The sequence below is a fragment of the Athene noctua genome, chromosome 3 (assembly GCF_965140245.1).
Source record: "Athene noctua chromosome 3, bAthNoc1.hap1.1, whole genome shotgun sequence".
Lineage (NCBI taxonomy): Eukaryota > Metazoa > Chordata > Aves > Strigiformes > Strigidae > Athene > Athene noctua.
This window is the reverse complement of record NC_134039.1, coordinates 80,086,486-80,103,644: the sequence shown is the minus strand read 5'-3', so window position 1 is coordinate 80,103,644 and position 17,159 is coordinate 80,086,486. Positions and strand designations below refer to the sequence as shown.

At 44.7% G+C, this 17,159-nt stretch overlaps 1 protein-coding gene across 1 annotated transcript in view; it reads left to right on the top strand.

Annotated features, from left to right (window-relative positions):
• Positions 1 to 777: 777 nt before the first annotated feature.
• The window catches only part of ELAPOR2 (endosome-lysosome associated apoptosis and autophagy regulator family member 2), a 102,893-nt gene continuing 86,511 nt past the window's right edge, over positions 778 to 17,159 (top strand). The window contains exon 1 of the mRNA XM_074903442.1: positions 778 to 1,162. Within this exon, the coding sequence (XP_074759543.1) occupies positions 1,052 to 1,162 (111 nt within the window). The 5' untranslated portion in view covers positions 778 to 1,051. The remainder of the gene's footprint in view (positions 1,163 to 17,159) is intronic.

The following is a 17,159-nucleotide window of genomic DNA, read 5'->3' as shown; positions in this document are numbered from 1 at the left end:
AGGAGGAAGAGTCAGGAGGGAGCAGGAAAGTGAGCAGGCTTGGCAGGGATGCCGGGGAGGCAGAGGACCGGCAGTGCCTGAGGAAGTAAACCGCTTCCCTAGGAACGAGTAGCTGGGCATTGCTGGGGAAGGGGAGTCAAAATCCGCACTGAAAGGCAACCACTGAGGGAGAAGTCTGCATCATTCCGGGGTATGATAATTTGGGTCAGGCCACGAAGAACCTGCTCTCCCACCCCACGGAGGAGGCGAGCGGTGGCCCGCACGTCCCAGCCGGGGGGATCCCACCCTAAGGGGGGACAGGGCCATCCGTAGGGCGGGCGGAGCAGGGAGAGGGGTGCAGCCCCCCCGCACCGCTTGGCACTGCCCTGCACAAGGACGGTCCGTGCCAGCAGCCAAGCCGGGGTGACGGGGGCTGCGGGCCAGGGCGATTTCACCGCTCCCATCCCAGAGCCTTTTGGGGCCGTGTGTGTGTGTGTGTGTGTGTGTGTGTGTCCAACCGGGGGGTGCTGTCGTGCTCCCCCCAGCAGGGCCGGCTGGGTTTCACCCCCCCTGGTGCCGCTCTTACCCCCAGAGCCTTTGGGGCTGGGGAGATGCAACCGGGAGGATGCCGCCGCGCTCCCGCTTGCCACGCCGGGGCTGGACGAGCCTCGGCAGCGTGCGCCTGCGCTGCCTGCGCTGCCTGCGCTGCCTGCGCTGCCTGCGCTGCCTGCGCTGCCTGCGCTGCCTGCGCTGCCTGCCTCCTGCCTGCTGCCTCCTGCCTCCTGCCTGCTGCCTGCCTCCTCCCCCTCCCAGCCCCTCCTCCCGGCTGTGGCGGAGCCGGCTGCCGGGAGCGGGCGGCCGGCGGGGCCGCTGCCTCCGTGCCAGCCGCGGGGTTATGCCCGGCGGCAGGCGGGGCGCAGGGCCGGGGCCAGGGCCAGCCCGACCCGCCGGCCGCGGCCGGGGCAGGGAGGTGTCCGGCAGGAGCAGGGGGCGGTGATCCCCCCCCGGCCCCGGGAGCGGCGCGGGGAAGGGGTGCGCGGGCGCTCCGCGGCGGGGGAGGAGGAGGAGGAGGATGAAGATGCGGCGGGCCGGAGCGGAGCGGGGGTACCCGGGCAGCGCCTGGGTGTGCTGCTGGCTGCTGGGCTGGCAGGCGGCCGCCCTGCAGCTGCCGCCCTGCGAAGAGGTGAGATTTTTCCTCCTCCTTCTCCTCTGGGGTTTTCCCCATCCATAGGGGGAGGGGGGATGAACTGGCTCGGGGGGAGGGTGGTACCCCGGCAGGGGGGGTGTTGCTGGTTCTTGCTGCTCCCCCAGGGCTGTCCGTGGGACGATGGAGGGGTCGGACCCACGGAGAAGGTCCCTCCGCCTCGGTGGTGCTGGGGCTCTGCGGGGCGGCCGAGCCCCCCCGTATCACGCGTGGAGCGGCCCCTTTAGCCGTCGGTCGCGAAGCCCCCCTCCCCCCCACTCCCCCGGTTGTTGCGGCTCCCTCCGGTGGGTGGAAATAGCAGAGCCCCCCCCTCCGAACGAGAGGGACTCGGCTGGCCCCGCCGCTCTTCTAAAGACTGTTAAATCCGTGCAAAAGCAGGAGAGAAAGGAGATGGGGTGGTGGAGCTGTCCCGACCCCCCCGTGTCAGCCCGGGGTGTCCTAGGCTGAGCCGAGCGTGTGACATGGGAAGAGAAACTTTCTGCCTCTCTCCTACTATAAAACCCGAAACGGGAGGGACTCGGTGTCTTCGGAGCAGGGACCACTGTGCAGGGCTGCGCGGGATGCGGGACCTGAGGCTGCCGGACAGGGCTGCCCGGCCCTGGGTGGCCCAGAAGGAGCCCCGATGGAGGGGACCGAGGCTGAGCCTCTGCTCCAGGGCTCCCATCCTCACTCCTGCATGCAGGGAGATCCTCTCTGCTACTTTTAAAGAGCAAGTGGGTCTTTCCTGTGTTTTAAATCTAGGTGTAGGGGTGAGGGGGCTGGATACCACCTTCCTAAACAGGTCACGGTGGCTAGGGCTCTGCTCTAGCAAGCACAAACCTGTGAGTGTGCAGTGGTCAGTCCCTTTCTCGCACCCCTCTGAGGATGCTCCGGGGACGAAGCTTCCTCACCTCTCCTACTGCAATTGCACTCTTTAACAAGAAATACTTTGTATAGCCTCGGACTGGATTGGGGGTGGGTGACTGCAGCCAGGTCAGAGGACTCGGCTAGTGAAGGGTCCTCATCCATCCTTGGGGGCTGTTGCAGCGTGGGGCCTCCTCAGCTGGGGGTGCAGAAACCCGTGTCTTCACCCTGCAGTGAAAAAGGCCACTGCTGACCCGGGGAATATTCCCTCTTTGGTTATTGAATCTACTTTTTGCCTTCCGAGTATCAGAGCCTCAGTGGGAGAGCTCAGTGCTAGTCTAGCATGGGAAATCTTTCAGCAAGGGGACATGTGGGATACCCAAATCAATGACTGTTTTGGGCATGTTGATCATTCTCAGCGAGGGGGATTTATGTAGCCACCTGCTTTGAATTACCTATCTCCCTTGTCAGCTAGCGAAGGGAAACAGGCCCTTCTAGAGCTGATCTCATCCGAAAGTCTTTACTTCAAAAAACGAATATCTGCAGATGGTTAAAGTTGGCAGCTGAATCTCGGCAGAGGTACCAGAGGTGTAGAGCTGGTATTTTGAACATTACACATCAGGCTTTAGGTGTGCAAATTCTCTCCCGAGTCCCACTTCTGGGTCATTTTGGATCTCTACCTGAATGATTTTGCTTTCTTTTCAGAAGGTTGGACTGCTGTTTTGCTTTAGTTTCACTTGAATCCTCTTTGAGACACAGACATCCCTCACGTACATGGTTGAAAAGCTGTATGTCACTTGTGCTGGTGTGTGTGTGCAGCCATGCAACCGTATGTCCTGAGGAATATAATTACAAACATGTCTGGATGGAGAACAGAAAAAAAAAAAAATGCTTGCAAAGCAGTGTATCAGATCAGCTGATTTACAAAAGGGAAGAACAAAATTTAATAGTTATATAAAACATGGCTAATACCTGGCTGTTATGTGTTGGTCTCAGAACTTTGCCATTTTCCCTAATTCAACTTAATTCAAGTGGTCTGGGTGTATTGCCATTAAAATCACAGCAGCTCCTGTTTGATTGACTGGTTTGGGCAGGCTCAGACAGGGATGAAGTCGCACAATGAGAAAGCACAGCCTGTTAGAGGGTATTGCAGTCCTTTAAAGACTTGGTAAGGGTCTTATTGTTTTATAACCAAAAGGTTTGAGAAGGACAAGGGTTAATGCACTGGCAGACAGTTCATTTTAAATCTATAGGGGATCTTTTCTTTAGCTGCATTTAGCTCCCTCCCCCTTCCTTGACAGCAGTTTTTCTGTTTCCTCACTGTTATGAGAAATACGGCTATCTGCCAGTTTGTGAGATTCCTGTGCTGGTACAGCATTTGGAGCAGTGGGATCTCTGGCTGTGCCTGAGGCTCAGTGGTGCTCTGATTACATAGATAGTAAAAATAATAATGTATAGCAATGTCACTTTCCAAAAACCTTTTTGTCATTGGCTTCTTTCATCGGGGACTGTAATAGTTCAGCACACTGGATTTAGGAAAGGTGTGTTTGTGCTGCAAACCAAACATACAAACAGCTTGAATGAATGTTCCCATGAGTTTTTGGAATAAATCGATACAGCCATGAGCTGTATAACAGCGTTCAGTCTGTGCTGTGCTGCCCATTCACCTCACGAGCTTTCCCTGAGCTCTCCAATGCCAACAACTAGTCTGAAGGTGAGGTAGGTGCACCTCCAAGAGGTGGAGGCAAGCTCGGCTCGGGTGGCTGGGGTACCTCTGAGGTGCCGAAGCTGGGGAGAGGGGAGGCCCACTGCTGTATCCTGGGCTGCTGGCCACTTGGTAACTTGTATTAGGACAGTGGTAGAAGAGTAACTGCTCGGTGAACTCTTTCTGCCTAAGCCAACGATGAGCGGGATACTAATGCAAATGTTTCATGTGCTGCATATGACTTCGAGTGGAGTTGACACCCGTGTTTATCACTGTTATTAAATGCACATTGAGCTATTATGATGAAAATGATGACATATTTGTGTCTAGCCCGCTGCCACTGCAGAAAGCATCTTCACTACATCTTGTTTTCCAGTGATTGGTGCTTTTTGTAGACTTTACAAGTGGATGAGTCTTCTTCAGCTTCCCCTTAGAGATTTGCCCAAATCTGAACAGATTTTGCTTTTAGGACTTTTTAACTGATATCAGCCTAAACGCATCTTTTCTTCATTTCATTATTCTTTCTCTATGTTGTTTTTGCCACCGTAACAAGAAATAATGGAGTAACTCTTTTCTTACATCCCATTCAGCCAGATTGTTTGCAAAGAGAGATACAGAGTATCCTGCTGGCAAAAATGTTTTATTTCATCTGCCCTGTTGAACTCTCAGTTACTATGCAGATTGAGAGCAAGCACATGTTTTTGATACAGATAATAAATGTGATTCTGCTACACTGGATGGTTTACCTGCTGTTTCAGTAGGCAGGTAAACCAAATATAAAATTATGAAGTGACTAAGTGAATGAAAGGATAATGCTAAATGTCTTCAATAAGGGAAAGTGTTTTGATACTAGTCTGCTGGAATACTTCTGGAGAAGATAAAAATGATAGAAGTAATTTATTTGGATGATGAAAAAATCTTTTATAAAATCACTTGCAAGACAAAGCCAAGGAAGTCTTAGAGGGAGGAGAAATGTGAATTTGAAACTGGGTCAAGTACAGTGGATTAAGTGTGTTGAAATAATGTCGATTTTCATGATGAGAAAAGGTTACAAAAATGGGGTGTGTCTAAGTTAAGTGTGAAGTATTTTAAGTATATTATTATATTAAATCAAGATACTAAGTACTGAGCTAAGCAGCCTGGGAAGCAAGGTGAAGTTCTGTCTTCCCATATAAAGGATGGAGAGGAGATACGTGTCAGTCTTGGAAGGATGTTACGTAACAAATCTAGATAAAAGTCACTGTGCTTGTCACCAAATATACATGGCAGGAATAGCAGAGATGTCTGCCAAAATGAATCTCAGTATCTTATACGCTCTTATGTTGTAAGTGAACTGTACCTGCTTGGGAAAAGGGCTGGGGTCATTGTGGATGGCTCTGTAGGGACAGCCCATGTGCTCATGGTGAAGTAAGTTGGACAGACGATAAAAAAGCTGTATAAAACACGTAAGAATGTTTTTGTGCCTTATCATTAGTGCTCAGGAACTGTGAATGTTGTGTTTGTTCTTTAACTTGTTAATAAGGATACAGTGATCACAGCAGAGGCAGATGCTGTCTAAGGACGGAATAACTTGAGGGAGAAAGAGAAAGAAGAACATGCATTAATGCACGGGGTAGAGAAAATTAATGAGATGCAAATCTTTAGGACAAGGTAGAAAGAAAAAGGCTTTCTGTGCACTTGAAAGGCTAAATGTTACTACTCTTAAAAGGTAATACTTTTTTATTTTCTTGTAACTGTAAACAACCTCTGGGACTTTTTGATCTCTGGGATTCATTTAGACTCTGTTGGCCTTAAAACCTCTGAAGGGATTAGCTCATTGCTAAACATTTAGGAAGGAATTCTCCTTCTAAGTCGGTTCCCTCGCTGTGCTTTATTGGTACCCTTGTCCCTTTCTCTGAAGCATCTTCACCAGCTATTACAAAACAGGATCTACCTGTATTGGCTGCTGGGGTGATCCATTGTTCTATTCCCTGATTTCTAAATGCCCTGAAAGATCTTAAACTCTTAATTTATGAACAGTTCATACTCAGCAGAAGAGGCTGTGGAAAGATTCCTAGACCCTAGATCATATTATTTTTATCACCTCTTGCTATGCAGACTTGTGTCTTTGAGGTGAAAAGAGAAATGTACAGCTTCCATTTGCCACTGTGATGGACGGTCTTAAAGATGAAGAAAAAAGAGGAAAAAAGCCATGCTATAAAATTGCTGACAATAAAGTCAATGGAGTGGAAACTGGTGCACAAAAGGTGAGAAGACAGATGCTGAGACACAGGTACTGCAGCAGAAAGCATCGCCACCGCAGCACGTAGACAGATCAAGGCGAGGGGTGGGGGGAAGCACAGGAGAAACCAGTGTGGTGTCAGAATTTGAAACCCGAGAAGGAGGACAGATACTGGTGTAAAAAATGGAAAGTGAGACATAGTTGTAATGATGCAAGAATAAGAAAATTAGGTAGAAACTGCTATAACAGACCATAAATTCAAAAGACATGTAGACAATAAGCCAACACAAGATTACATTTCTTCCACCATCAAACACCACTTGATCATTCAGGATATTTATCATCTATAAAAAAGCCCACGATTTTATTTTCTTCTTTCTCCTCCGCTTTGTTCCTCATAGCTTGTGTAGATTTAGAGAGGGCGAGTGAGGACAGAAGCTGTGCTGGGATTCCTGCCGCATCCATGCATGGTATCAGTGGGGGACCACCAGCGAGCCAGGTGCTGGGATGGGTGTATGCAGTGATTTGGGTTGTCAGCTGCCTCCTCCAGGCCGCGTTTGGCTGGGAAAGCTTTAGCAGTACTGTACATTATTTTATGCTGGTTGATGACCTGGGTCAGAAAAGCTGGAATTGCTTGAAGGGAAACCCTTGCCTGAAAGTCTGACCCTGTGCTCAGCAAATATGTTGGCAGGGCTCCCACTGACTGCGATGATCGCGGGTCAGAGCCAGGGGTTATCGGGACTTGCAGAGCTCACTCTGTGGGCATGGGGGAGATGCCGTCAGAAGCAGACTTCCCCCACATCATATGTGTAAGTTGCTACTGACGCCTGCTGAAGGAAGTGGTAAGCACCAATTAAGTAGAAAAAAATTTTAAAAAGAGTGGAGAACAGATAAGGTCTGGTAACAAGAAAGGCAGCCTTGAACCCCTCATGCTTGAGATAGGAAAGCCGCAGTGTTTGGGAACAGGTCAGGAGACAGGTCCCTCGTGTCTCCCGGCATTGCCAAGGTCCTTCTAGGTGCTGCTGTGGCAAAGGTCCCGTGCTGGTATCCAGCATGGCTGTGTCTTTCCTAATCTTACATCTACTTGGAAAAGAGTGTCCCCTCCACTTCGCCTTGGCAATATTTTAGCTATTGTGCCTGACCTGAAAATCTGTTTAGGTTTGGTTGATGGTAGTGGAAATGTTATGTTTTTCAATCTTTTGAAAGAGAAAACCTCTGGTTTTCAAGAAGAGGAATAATTAAAACCCGTTTTTCTGACAACCTCCTTTTTTTTTTTTTTTTTTTTTAATAAAAAAAGCAACAACTTTCAACTGCAAAACATTAGTCAAATCTAATAATGACTTGTTTCACAAGCATTGTGGTGCTCACTTTTATAAATAATGCCAGACAGTAATCGCTGTATGCTTGGGACAAGGGCTCACAGCTGGTTTAAGATGATCTGGGATGTGCAGCCGAGCTGCTGGCTCCCCTATGTTGGTGCTGGCGATCCTGTCACTGTGTGCTGAGTCAGAGTAAACACTCATTTGGCTGAAAAGTAACCTGACAAAAAAAAAAAAAAAAAAAGAAAAAAGGAAAGGGAGGGTGTTTAGCTGGGTGAGTGGCAAAGATGACTTGGTGTTTAGTCTCTGGGAGGCTAGAAGTAGGCTTTGGGACCCACCAGGCACAAGGCTGGTCCATTATTATTTTATTTCTAGAACATAAAATTTTGGTCAGATAGAGCTAACCTGGATTTACACTGAGATAATGGCAAGGGGATTGTATTTCCTGATGTAGGAAGAGTAAAATAAGAGATGTGTGAGTTAAAAGTGTGAAAGAACTGGATTGTTTCTCTCCGTTGTGGAGGTCTGTGCTCTGGCTTCAGAGATGCAAGTGCCATCTCTGCAAGGACAGGTATTTGCTGGCTGTAAGATAAGTTTTCAATAAGAAAAAAAACGACTCAGATGACAGGCTATTTCCAACTAGAAAATTTCTTTGACAGAGAATTTTTACTGCTACAAAGAGAGGGCAAATCACTCATCTCATTTTTCTTTGCTGATATGGCATTAACCTCTCTTATCTGGTAGTGTTTTATGGCCAAGAAATACAACACATAACAGAGATGGTTTATGGTGCTACTTGAAGCTTTTTGGAAAGCACCTATAAAAAAATGATAGGAACTATGTTACTTGGTGGTGAAAATGCCGGGAAGCTCAATTTTCTTTTGTTTAGATTTTGTTCCACCTTAGGGGTGAAAATATTTTCCAGAGATAATCCACAGGAAAATGGCTCAGGGTGCTTGGGGTTGGTTAAAAGGATATGACCACCCTGCCAAGTGCAGGAGCATCAGTGGAAGAGATGCACATAAACAAGGTGAGCCGGTCCATGACACTGGACAGATTCGTGACCCCCTTCTAGTGATCAGGGTAGACACAGCCAGAAGAGCTATTTTCTATATAATAATTACCAGTGTGGGTTGCTAATGCTGATCTTATAATCCAATTTGATGAAAAACCCCTGCTTTGGGGAAAGGATGAACTTTCCCTCTGAGGTTGGAACTGACCTGAGCATGCTTAGAAGTATTTTTGATGTAATGGATATGGTCAGAAAATTGAAATGCATCAGATAACCAATCTAGAGGAAGAAGCGATGGGGAGTACAAGACCAGAAGATGCCATTAACATAATTGCTGCTGGCTTGATAAAGTATAGTATACATATAATAGTAGAGAAATACATGCCTAAATTGATCATACTGTCCATAAAACTAAAATGCACTGAGGTGGTGACTTTTAGCAGCACACTGAAAGGCAAAGGTGATTTAGACCTCAGCTGCTGACTCCTAAAGTGTTAATTTCCCATAGCGTTTCTTGCGGTGTGTGAAATCCGTCTGGTTTTGTAATTACTCTCTGAAGTCTCTCAAAGGGGGATCTTCACACAGGCTGGCCACGTTTTATGCACACGTAGGGGTGGTGCCATGTCGTTTGAGAGACATACGTCAGAAATGGATGACTTCTGATTTTTCCCAGGCTTTTATATCCATGGCTCCCTCCTGCTGGCAGGTCAACAGTGCTGATCAAATGCTGCGTGTTTCTGGTTAGCTGCTTTTTATCTCCAGCTCCGTGGTTCCTTAAAGGAAATGAAGAAAAAGAAAGATTTCAAGACAGTTTTTTCTTCTCTCTTTTGTTTGGTCTTATTTCATCCAATTTTTTTAAAAAATAAGACTCCTTTTGAAAGGAAAGAAGCAGGGGCTCTAACCAGACTCCTTTACAGCAGGATTTATGCTTGCATGGAGGGAATATGAGCTGATGTGCATCTCAGTGATGCTGGGGGGAGGCTGCTCAGTAGAACTGGAGTGGACGAACGATTCAGCTCTTCACGCTGCACCTTTCTTGGCAAGCACCTGCCCTGCAGACCCCTCGATGAGCAGTTTGTCTTGCCTTATGATCAATGTCAGGCGCCCTGGTTAGTAAGGTAATGGCTGTGTCTCCTAGAGCTGCTCAACTCACAGCTGAACCCAGGCCAACTCTCTCCTCTTCCAGAAGACCAGACAGGCTGACTTTGTCTATTAATGCCTGGTTTTGATGCTGAATATAGGATTCACCAGGACTCTGATTTCTCCTTTTTTTTTTTTTTTGTCTGGAAGCCCACTGTGCTCTGTGTTAGCCTCTCTGCATGGTGAGAGGCAGGGGATCCAGAGGCATTGCTGAGTCCTGCACCAAAACAACATGTCCTGTGAGTGTCAAGGCATCCTTTCAGGGTTACACAGGCCAGGTATCACAAACAGTTCAGCACTGAGCCCTTCACTCCTACTGAAATAGCTGTGATCGATGATCAGATTCCCATTCACCCTAGCTAAGAGAAGCCATAATGTAAAAAAGAATCAATTCCTGTATCTTTTTATTTTGTAGTATTTTTAATGGCACTTAAAGTCAGCCCTACTTAAATGTTTCCTGGCTTCTCTGAAGAGTCATTCATTTTTAGTTCCAGCTTTTAAGTTAAAAAAAATAAAAAGCTGATTTGCAGCATTGCCCATTGCGATACCGACATGCTAATCTGTTGAACTGCTTTGCTCAACAAATTAAAAGATCCCCTTAAAGCCTTATCATGTGGTTATGCAGGAATTGCAGCTTTCATTGAAAAATAGGGGAAAAGAAAAGGTAAGTCAGCTCCTCAGTATTGCAGCGAAGAGTTGGAAAATGTTAACCTTGAAAAGCAAAAATCTGGAAAGTTAAGTGAGCTGGAGCTAAGTTGTGCTGTGTTTTAAGGTCCTGTGGCACGTAAATAAGTTGCATGAACTTGATGGGGTGGAAGCAATGATGCCTGACTCGAGGTTTTAGGAGGCTTTATGTGACTGTTACTGAAAGTACAATTTGATTAACAAAGTTTGCCATTATTCTTATTCAGCTTTAGCACTTACACTGTAGATGGGGAGACCCAGTGGCGTGTCACTGGGCACCGCACATGCTGGAAATAAATTACTGGGGCAATATCCTGCTTTTGCAGGCAGTCTCTAGCCAGCTAAACATGACAGATCCAAAGAGCTCTGGTCCTTAAACTGTCCAGATCACCCCAAGGTTTTTTAGTGTGCTCCCTGACATGGAATTGCCCATGAAAACCAGAATGGGAAGCTGTGGATGAACTTCCACAGGAGTCCTCCAGTTAGACAATAAACATGAGTGGAGGCAGTTTTGTCATGGGATGGCTATAACTGGGTACAGTTACTTAAATACCCACCATGTTAGGAGGGCACATAGCACCCTTGTAGTTCTTCAGGACAGCAGAAAATCAGCGTGAGCAGAAAACTTGCTCCAGTGATTCACACGTAGTCCAAGCATGAGATCCTGGTGTTGAGCTGAGTGCTGGGCAGAGCCAGCATTTCATACCATGAAAAGGACTTTTATCTCACTGTTAGCTATATAAATTAGGCATCTAGTCAGACCTGAATGTCTAGTTGTCAAGACAGAGACCGTCACCCTATGAAACTAATTTTTCCCATCCTGAAATGGCAGTGATTTTTCTGCTGAATGTGCTCATCTTTTTCTGCTGACTGTGGAGGGACTCTGGCTTCTGTCAGGTAGATGTTCAACTTTCAGTTATCTAAAGTTAAATAAAATGAATCTGGACCCATCAGCGGAACCTGTACTAATTACACATCAGTGTAATCTCCACTGTAACTGTATTACATTAGCTGTTACACAAGCTATGAGGTTGCTCTGCAGTGCTCCATAAGCTGCAGGGGTGAAGATATGTTGATAAGGCTAGGACATGGCAGTGGTGGAGCTAGGTCTTTGCAGTGACCTAATTACACTGGAGAAGGGACCTAAATCTTTGTCTCTGAACTGCTGAATTAAAATGGAAATGCAGTAGGAGCACAGCCTTGGTCCTTAGTTCTCGAGAGCTATTTGTGAATAAAGAGTTTTATTGTTTTGCCTTGTAGCAGCATCCTACTGAAGGGTGTTATCACACAGCAGAGTCCCCTCCTATCCAAGGAATAAGTAACACCAAGCTCATGTCAGTGTAAATTTTTGTCTAAGATACATACAGGATTAAACCTAACATGTAAGCTTGCATGTAATGATCAGTTTGTAATTTATTGCAACTGTTTGTCAGATGGGCTAGACCTTGTATTTGGATTTAATTCCCAGTGCAAAAAGGCAGGTGTTCAATTTAAGATTGCCTGCAATGTGCATGATTACAGGCTGACTATATTACCTGGGTGGGCAAACCAGCTATGAATGCATTTCCTTCTCCATGTTGTAGATGGATCATGTCTCGTGAGTGCATCAATAGCGAGGGACAACTCAGGGACTGTGTCTGAGCAAAACTCTGATCTCTTCCTTGTCCTGTCTTTGGACTGATGGGTCACTGCTAATTGATTACTGATACAGCCGTTTTGATAACCCCTGCCCCCTGAAGAGGGTTTAATGGTGCTGCAGTCAAAGCTCTGCCTACTGCTGTCACCATCCAGCTCATACCTCAACCCAGTCTTGGTTCTATGTGAGAGGGAAACTTGTGGCTCCAGGCACTACCTGGCTCCTAGAAATGCTTACAAATTTGGATTTGTAGCTGCCTAAAAAGCTGCCTTAGCCCTATGGGTAAATCTGGTCTTCAGAAGAAGCGTGTACTGAACAGGGCCTGGATAGACCCTGCTACTGGACATCATCTGGACTGGGGTTAGCAGCATGAATACAGGCAGGGATCTAGGACCTGAATGCTGCTGGTGGCTAAGTTAGATCTAAGATGTGTTTTCTCCATCATTTGCTTAGCTCAGGCTGTCTTGTGCTGCTAGCTTGCCCTTGGTTTTATTTATTAGTTATTCTTGCAGTGAAAATGGACTCTGTGGGCTTGGAGGCAACCCAAGAGGGCAATATTGGGTGAGGCTTCCTCACAAGAATATACGGTTACATATTTTTCTTGTCAGGCTGTGGTTTAATATCTTGCTTCGTTCAATGAACAGGATTATTTCAGACACATAATACAGTTAAGCAGTCACAAAGGGCATGGTCCTATCCTGAGACAAGTGGTTGCAAGTCAGGCAGAAGTTCCTGATCTAAACCTCCTAAACATGACTCTCACTGATGTCACAGGTGTCATCAGTTTCTTTTTGTCTTTTTTTTTTTTTCTTCCAGAAATGGAATATACATAAAAACATGTAGCATTCCCAAAGCTGAGTATCAATGAAGATTCAGCTAAAATTTTTTTAAAACGTCTTATTTGCTATGGGTTGCTTTTTTTTTCCTGTTTGAAAATATTCAGCCATCTGGTCAGCAAACAAATAAAATGCTGCATGATATTGGCAGCAAAGCATACACTGAAAAACAACTAATGAGAGAAGGAAACACTTCACAGTCTTTCTGTAGTCTGGTGGGTTTTGGTATTACAAATTTTTTCCCCAGACAGAAGGCTCTTGAGTTAAATTTGGTTTCATAAAAAGCAGAATCTGGTCATGAGTTTCACATAAGTAAATGCAGCTTTGGCAAAGCCTGAAGTCAATAAAAATATTTCTGTTTTCACTTCTCCCCAAGGATTAATTAGGCTCACTGAAAGAAGCACACCTTTTCTTCATTATCAGAATCCTTTCTTTGTAATACTGTATGTAACAAGTCCTGGCTATAACTGTTTTCTGTCAATGCGACCACTTTGGTAAAAATCCTGTCTCGATGAAGTTATGTGAGCTCAGATTCTAGTGCAAATCACTTATATTAACACAGAAGTGACCTGTAGCTCTTATCCCTCTTATTTTGGGGACTATATATACTGATAGAGGAGACTTTGTATGGGTGTGATATTAGGGTAATCCCTTCCACACTGAAGGTTTATTTCACTATATCTGTCCCCAGCTGTACCTAAAATTCAGCCTCGGAGGAAGTCAAAATCTGAAAAGGAAAAGCTGAGCTCTGAAATGAGCCAGACTCATGCATTGTCATGGCTTGAGGACACAGACCTGGGTCAATAGTGGTGAGAAAATGAGGGATGGGCTTTTCACAGCTGTACCTTGCTCCTACCCTGTGCAAGCCAAATAGCTAGCGGATATTTTTTCATATAGTAACATCTCTCAAGAGAGAAAAGGAAATGTGGAGCAAATACATTTGGTAGGAAATTGTAGAGCAGGTGACAGGGCAGAAAAATGATACAAGATCAGATGAACGAGCATCACCCACACTTCCCTCTAATAACAGCATTGTTCTTTTTCCAATATTTTTCTGCTGCCTAGCGCCGCATGAAAAACTCACACACCTAATGGAAACTGATAACCGACAGCAGAGGGGCAGGAGCGGAAGCTTTGCAAAATGCTTGTGCATGTGACTGATTTTAAGCACATGAATAATTCCACTGAAGTTCGAAAACTAATGCCTTATTTAAGATGAAGTTCATACTTAAATAATGTGCTGGATTAAGGTCAGGGAATTCTGTGAATTACAGACAGTCGATACTCTGATATAACTGAGATACATTATTGAATTTAAACCTTTTACTTCCAGTAAACCGAAGATTTTCTTTTAGGTGCAGTTTTGAAAAAAATGCATTGACTGGTGTACTTTAAAAGTACTTACATGTTAAATCAGTTTGGTGCCCATTTCATGCTGTCTTTTGTGGGTTTTCATAAAAATACTTCTTTTATTCCATATACATTCAGTGGACTTTTAAAGACTAACTTATGATGTCCTTTTATATGCTTTTAAAAATGTAATAGATATAGCAGATAGGACAAGATGCTGCTGTGGGACTCTGCTACTGGAGAGGAAATGCAATGAAATGGGCCACATTGATTCCTCAGATGGTTAAATCTGGCCATAGTTCAGCTCCTCACTGGATTAAAGTGGACAACTTGTAAAATTGTATTACCTTTATACTCCTCCACATGAACCTGCTGGAAGCCCTGTGAGGATGAGACGGGCGGTTTGGTGGTAGTTTGTGAACTGAATCCTTGAAGCGCACTTGGCTGGTGCTTAAGGAACTGCTGAAATTGGACACAGCATTGGTGTAGGGGTTCAGAAAGAGGTCAAGGGGCAGAGATAAAAAGGAAAAAAAAATGTCTTGGGGGATGAAGAGCTGAGTGTCCAAGAGAAGCCTGGGGAAAGCTTGTACATCTGTTGAGCAGAGGCTGCCTGTGTCCAAAATCTGCTCACTTGCCTTAAAGCAGTTGACTCATCTGGTTGCTGTCCATCTCAGGTCTGGAACCTCCTGATGACCTTGACTCCTTCACAAACAAAAGCTTAGAAATTTTCCCTGTGGCTTTAATACATCTGTTGGGATGCTGAAGGTACCTTAGGTAATTGTCTTCTTGGTATTTTTTTCTACGCTATTAAACAGTTATACCCTGAACTCCTCTGTGCAGATTGCCTTCTGAATAGGCAACAGTCAGCAACATCTATACTCAAAAAAAAATAGAAGCTTCTCTTTTCATTTACGAGTCTTAAGCCTTGAATAGCTGGGAATAAAACATCAAGGTTGAAAAGGAGGAGGAATGAATAAAATCCAACATATTAAAAGTTATAATTAGAACTGTGATCAACTTTGATACTGTCAGGCCTTCTCAACTGTAATAACTGTGTAGCTCTGAATAAAAAGCCTAACCATATTTGCAGTGAAACATGAATCTTGTTCTTCGAGAACGTTTTGGCTTATTACACAGTGGCAGTGTGCATGAATTAGCGTGTGCTGTACTGAGATCCTGTGGGTGGGTTTATCTAGTGTCCATATGCACACAATGTTTGCTTAAGACGTAGTGTATAGTTGATGTTTGTGAATAATAAGCACTAAAATTTACTTTCCTAAGAACAAAAGTTGGTTTGTCTGTATGGGAGTGACCTTGTACTAACTGTTCTTTGCTGATGTCTCTGGATGCTGCTCTGTTAGTGTGGTAGAGAGTAGGCAAGGGGCACCTGGCCAGCTGGGGACCGTCCATCCTGATGGCACCATGGCACAGGGGCTGTGCCTGAGCACCTGGCGTCTAGGAGCACTTTGGGGAATGTCTTTCACCATTACCTAAGCTTTCCTTGCCGTAGGGAAGACGAATGAGTGTCATCATGTTGGTGGTATTGGAAGGCCCTTCAGTAGTCAGCATGGACACCACCTGCAGCTCTTGGATAAAGTGGGATGTGGAAACTCCCCGCAAATGTGGCAAGTGGAGTCAATGTGTCATTGTTCGCTCTGCAAAGCTGCTTATTTGCTTTGTGCTCTGACTGTTGAACACCAAACAACAAAACATGGTGATTTAGTGAGTTTTCTTCTTTATAGTTTTGTAGGTAGAAATTTGTGACAGTGGAGGAGGGAAAATACTATCAGATCAAAAGCTCGAGTCACTACACCTCTCTTTACCTTTTTTTACTGATATAAAAGACTGGATGAGGGATAGATTCCCGGTAGTTAACAAAGCAAGTACTTAAGCTATGGATAGGATGCTTAAATATTTATAGTTAAAAAGCTGTAGCACGTTAATTCTACTTTTGATGGGTCTGCATGGGATCGTGAATATTGGCATTAAACCTGACATTTTTTCCTTAATCCTAACATCTCTGTTAATGTTTGATCTTTCAAGCTAATTGACTTCAGTATTGCAGGTTTAAGCCCTGAGAGCCTACTTCAGCAAGGTGTTTAAGGGATTCGTCTTTTTGGGTTGAGGTAAAGCTGTGCCCAGTACCACTGTGACCATGTTCTCCACCACAAACTTGCACATGCAGTGACCTGAAAACCTCTTGTCGAAAACTAGAACAAGTGAAAAATAAAAGTTATTTTTAAATACTTTTATTGAGTATTGAAATAGGGCTTCCTGCTTTGGAAGAGATAAAATCAGGAAAAGGCATTATCGTTGAAAAGGCTGAAAATAGTGGGATCCCATAACTCCTGGAAAAGCTGATTTCTTGCTGTGTGGAAGCAAGGTGATATGAGGCAGTGGGGTGAGTATTTGTAGGTTAGTGTAAAATAGTCACAAATATGCTGCCACAGATAATGGAAGTATCACTGAAGAAGTTTAGCCATGTAGCAAGTTGTGTGTGTTTTTATTAAACTTAAAATATTGTTACATGTACATTTAAATGCTTGTAGCAAGTGAGACTCTTAGAAAAATAAAATAAAAAAAACCCACAAAAAAACAACCCTTCACGGATAACCCTTAAATTTTAAGATTTTGTCATGAATAATAAAGAACAGTTGTCATGTATAGATTTGTAGTAATAAAAGTAATTCTCAGTTTGACAAACTATATTTATTTGGCTGTAAATATAAGAGGAAAATTATAAAAACTCATAGAAAGATCACTGCAGTTAGTGGAAAAAATATTCACTTTATGGAACTGGATTAAACCTGTCCAAAGATTACTGCTGGGTGACTAAAAGACTGGATAACTCTACAGTATTAGGACAACGAAGATAAATAGATTTATAAACATCCTTTACCACTATGTTCTTCACTTCAATTTTCTCTTTGACTGTTTTTGTCAGAAAATGTAGGAGATCACTGAAAAAAAAGAAGATTTCCTGATCACCCTTGTCTAAAATATTTTTGAGAAACAGTAGAGATTTACAAGTGATTTTGTTAGGTTTTGAGACTGAAGGGTTAAAAACCCCACAACCCAAACCCTGAATTTCTGGGTTGGTTCATCAGAAATGTCCTCCTGTTTTCCGGGAGAGCCTGACAGTCTGGAGGGTCATCTGGGTCGAAGCAGGGAATTCTGCACCTTTCTGCTGACAATTGCCTTGATTTAAATCTTAATTTCTGTATCAGACC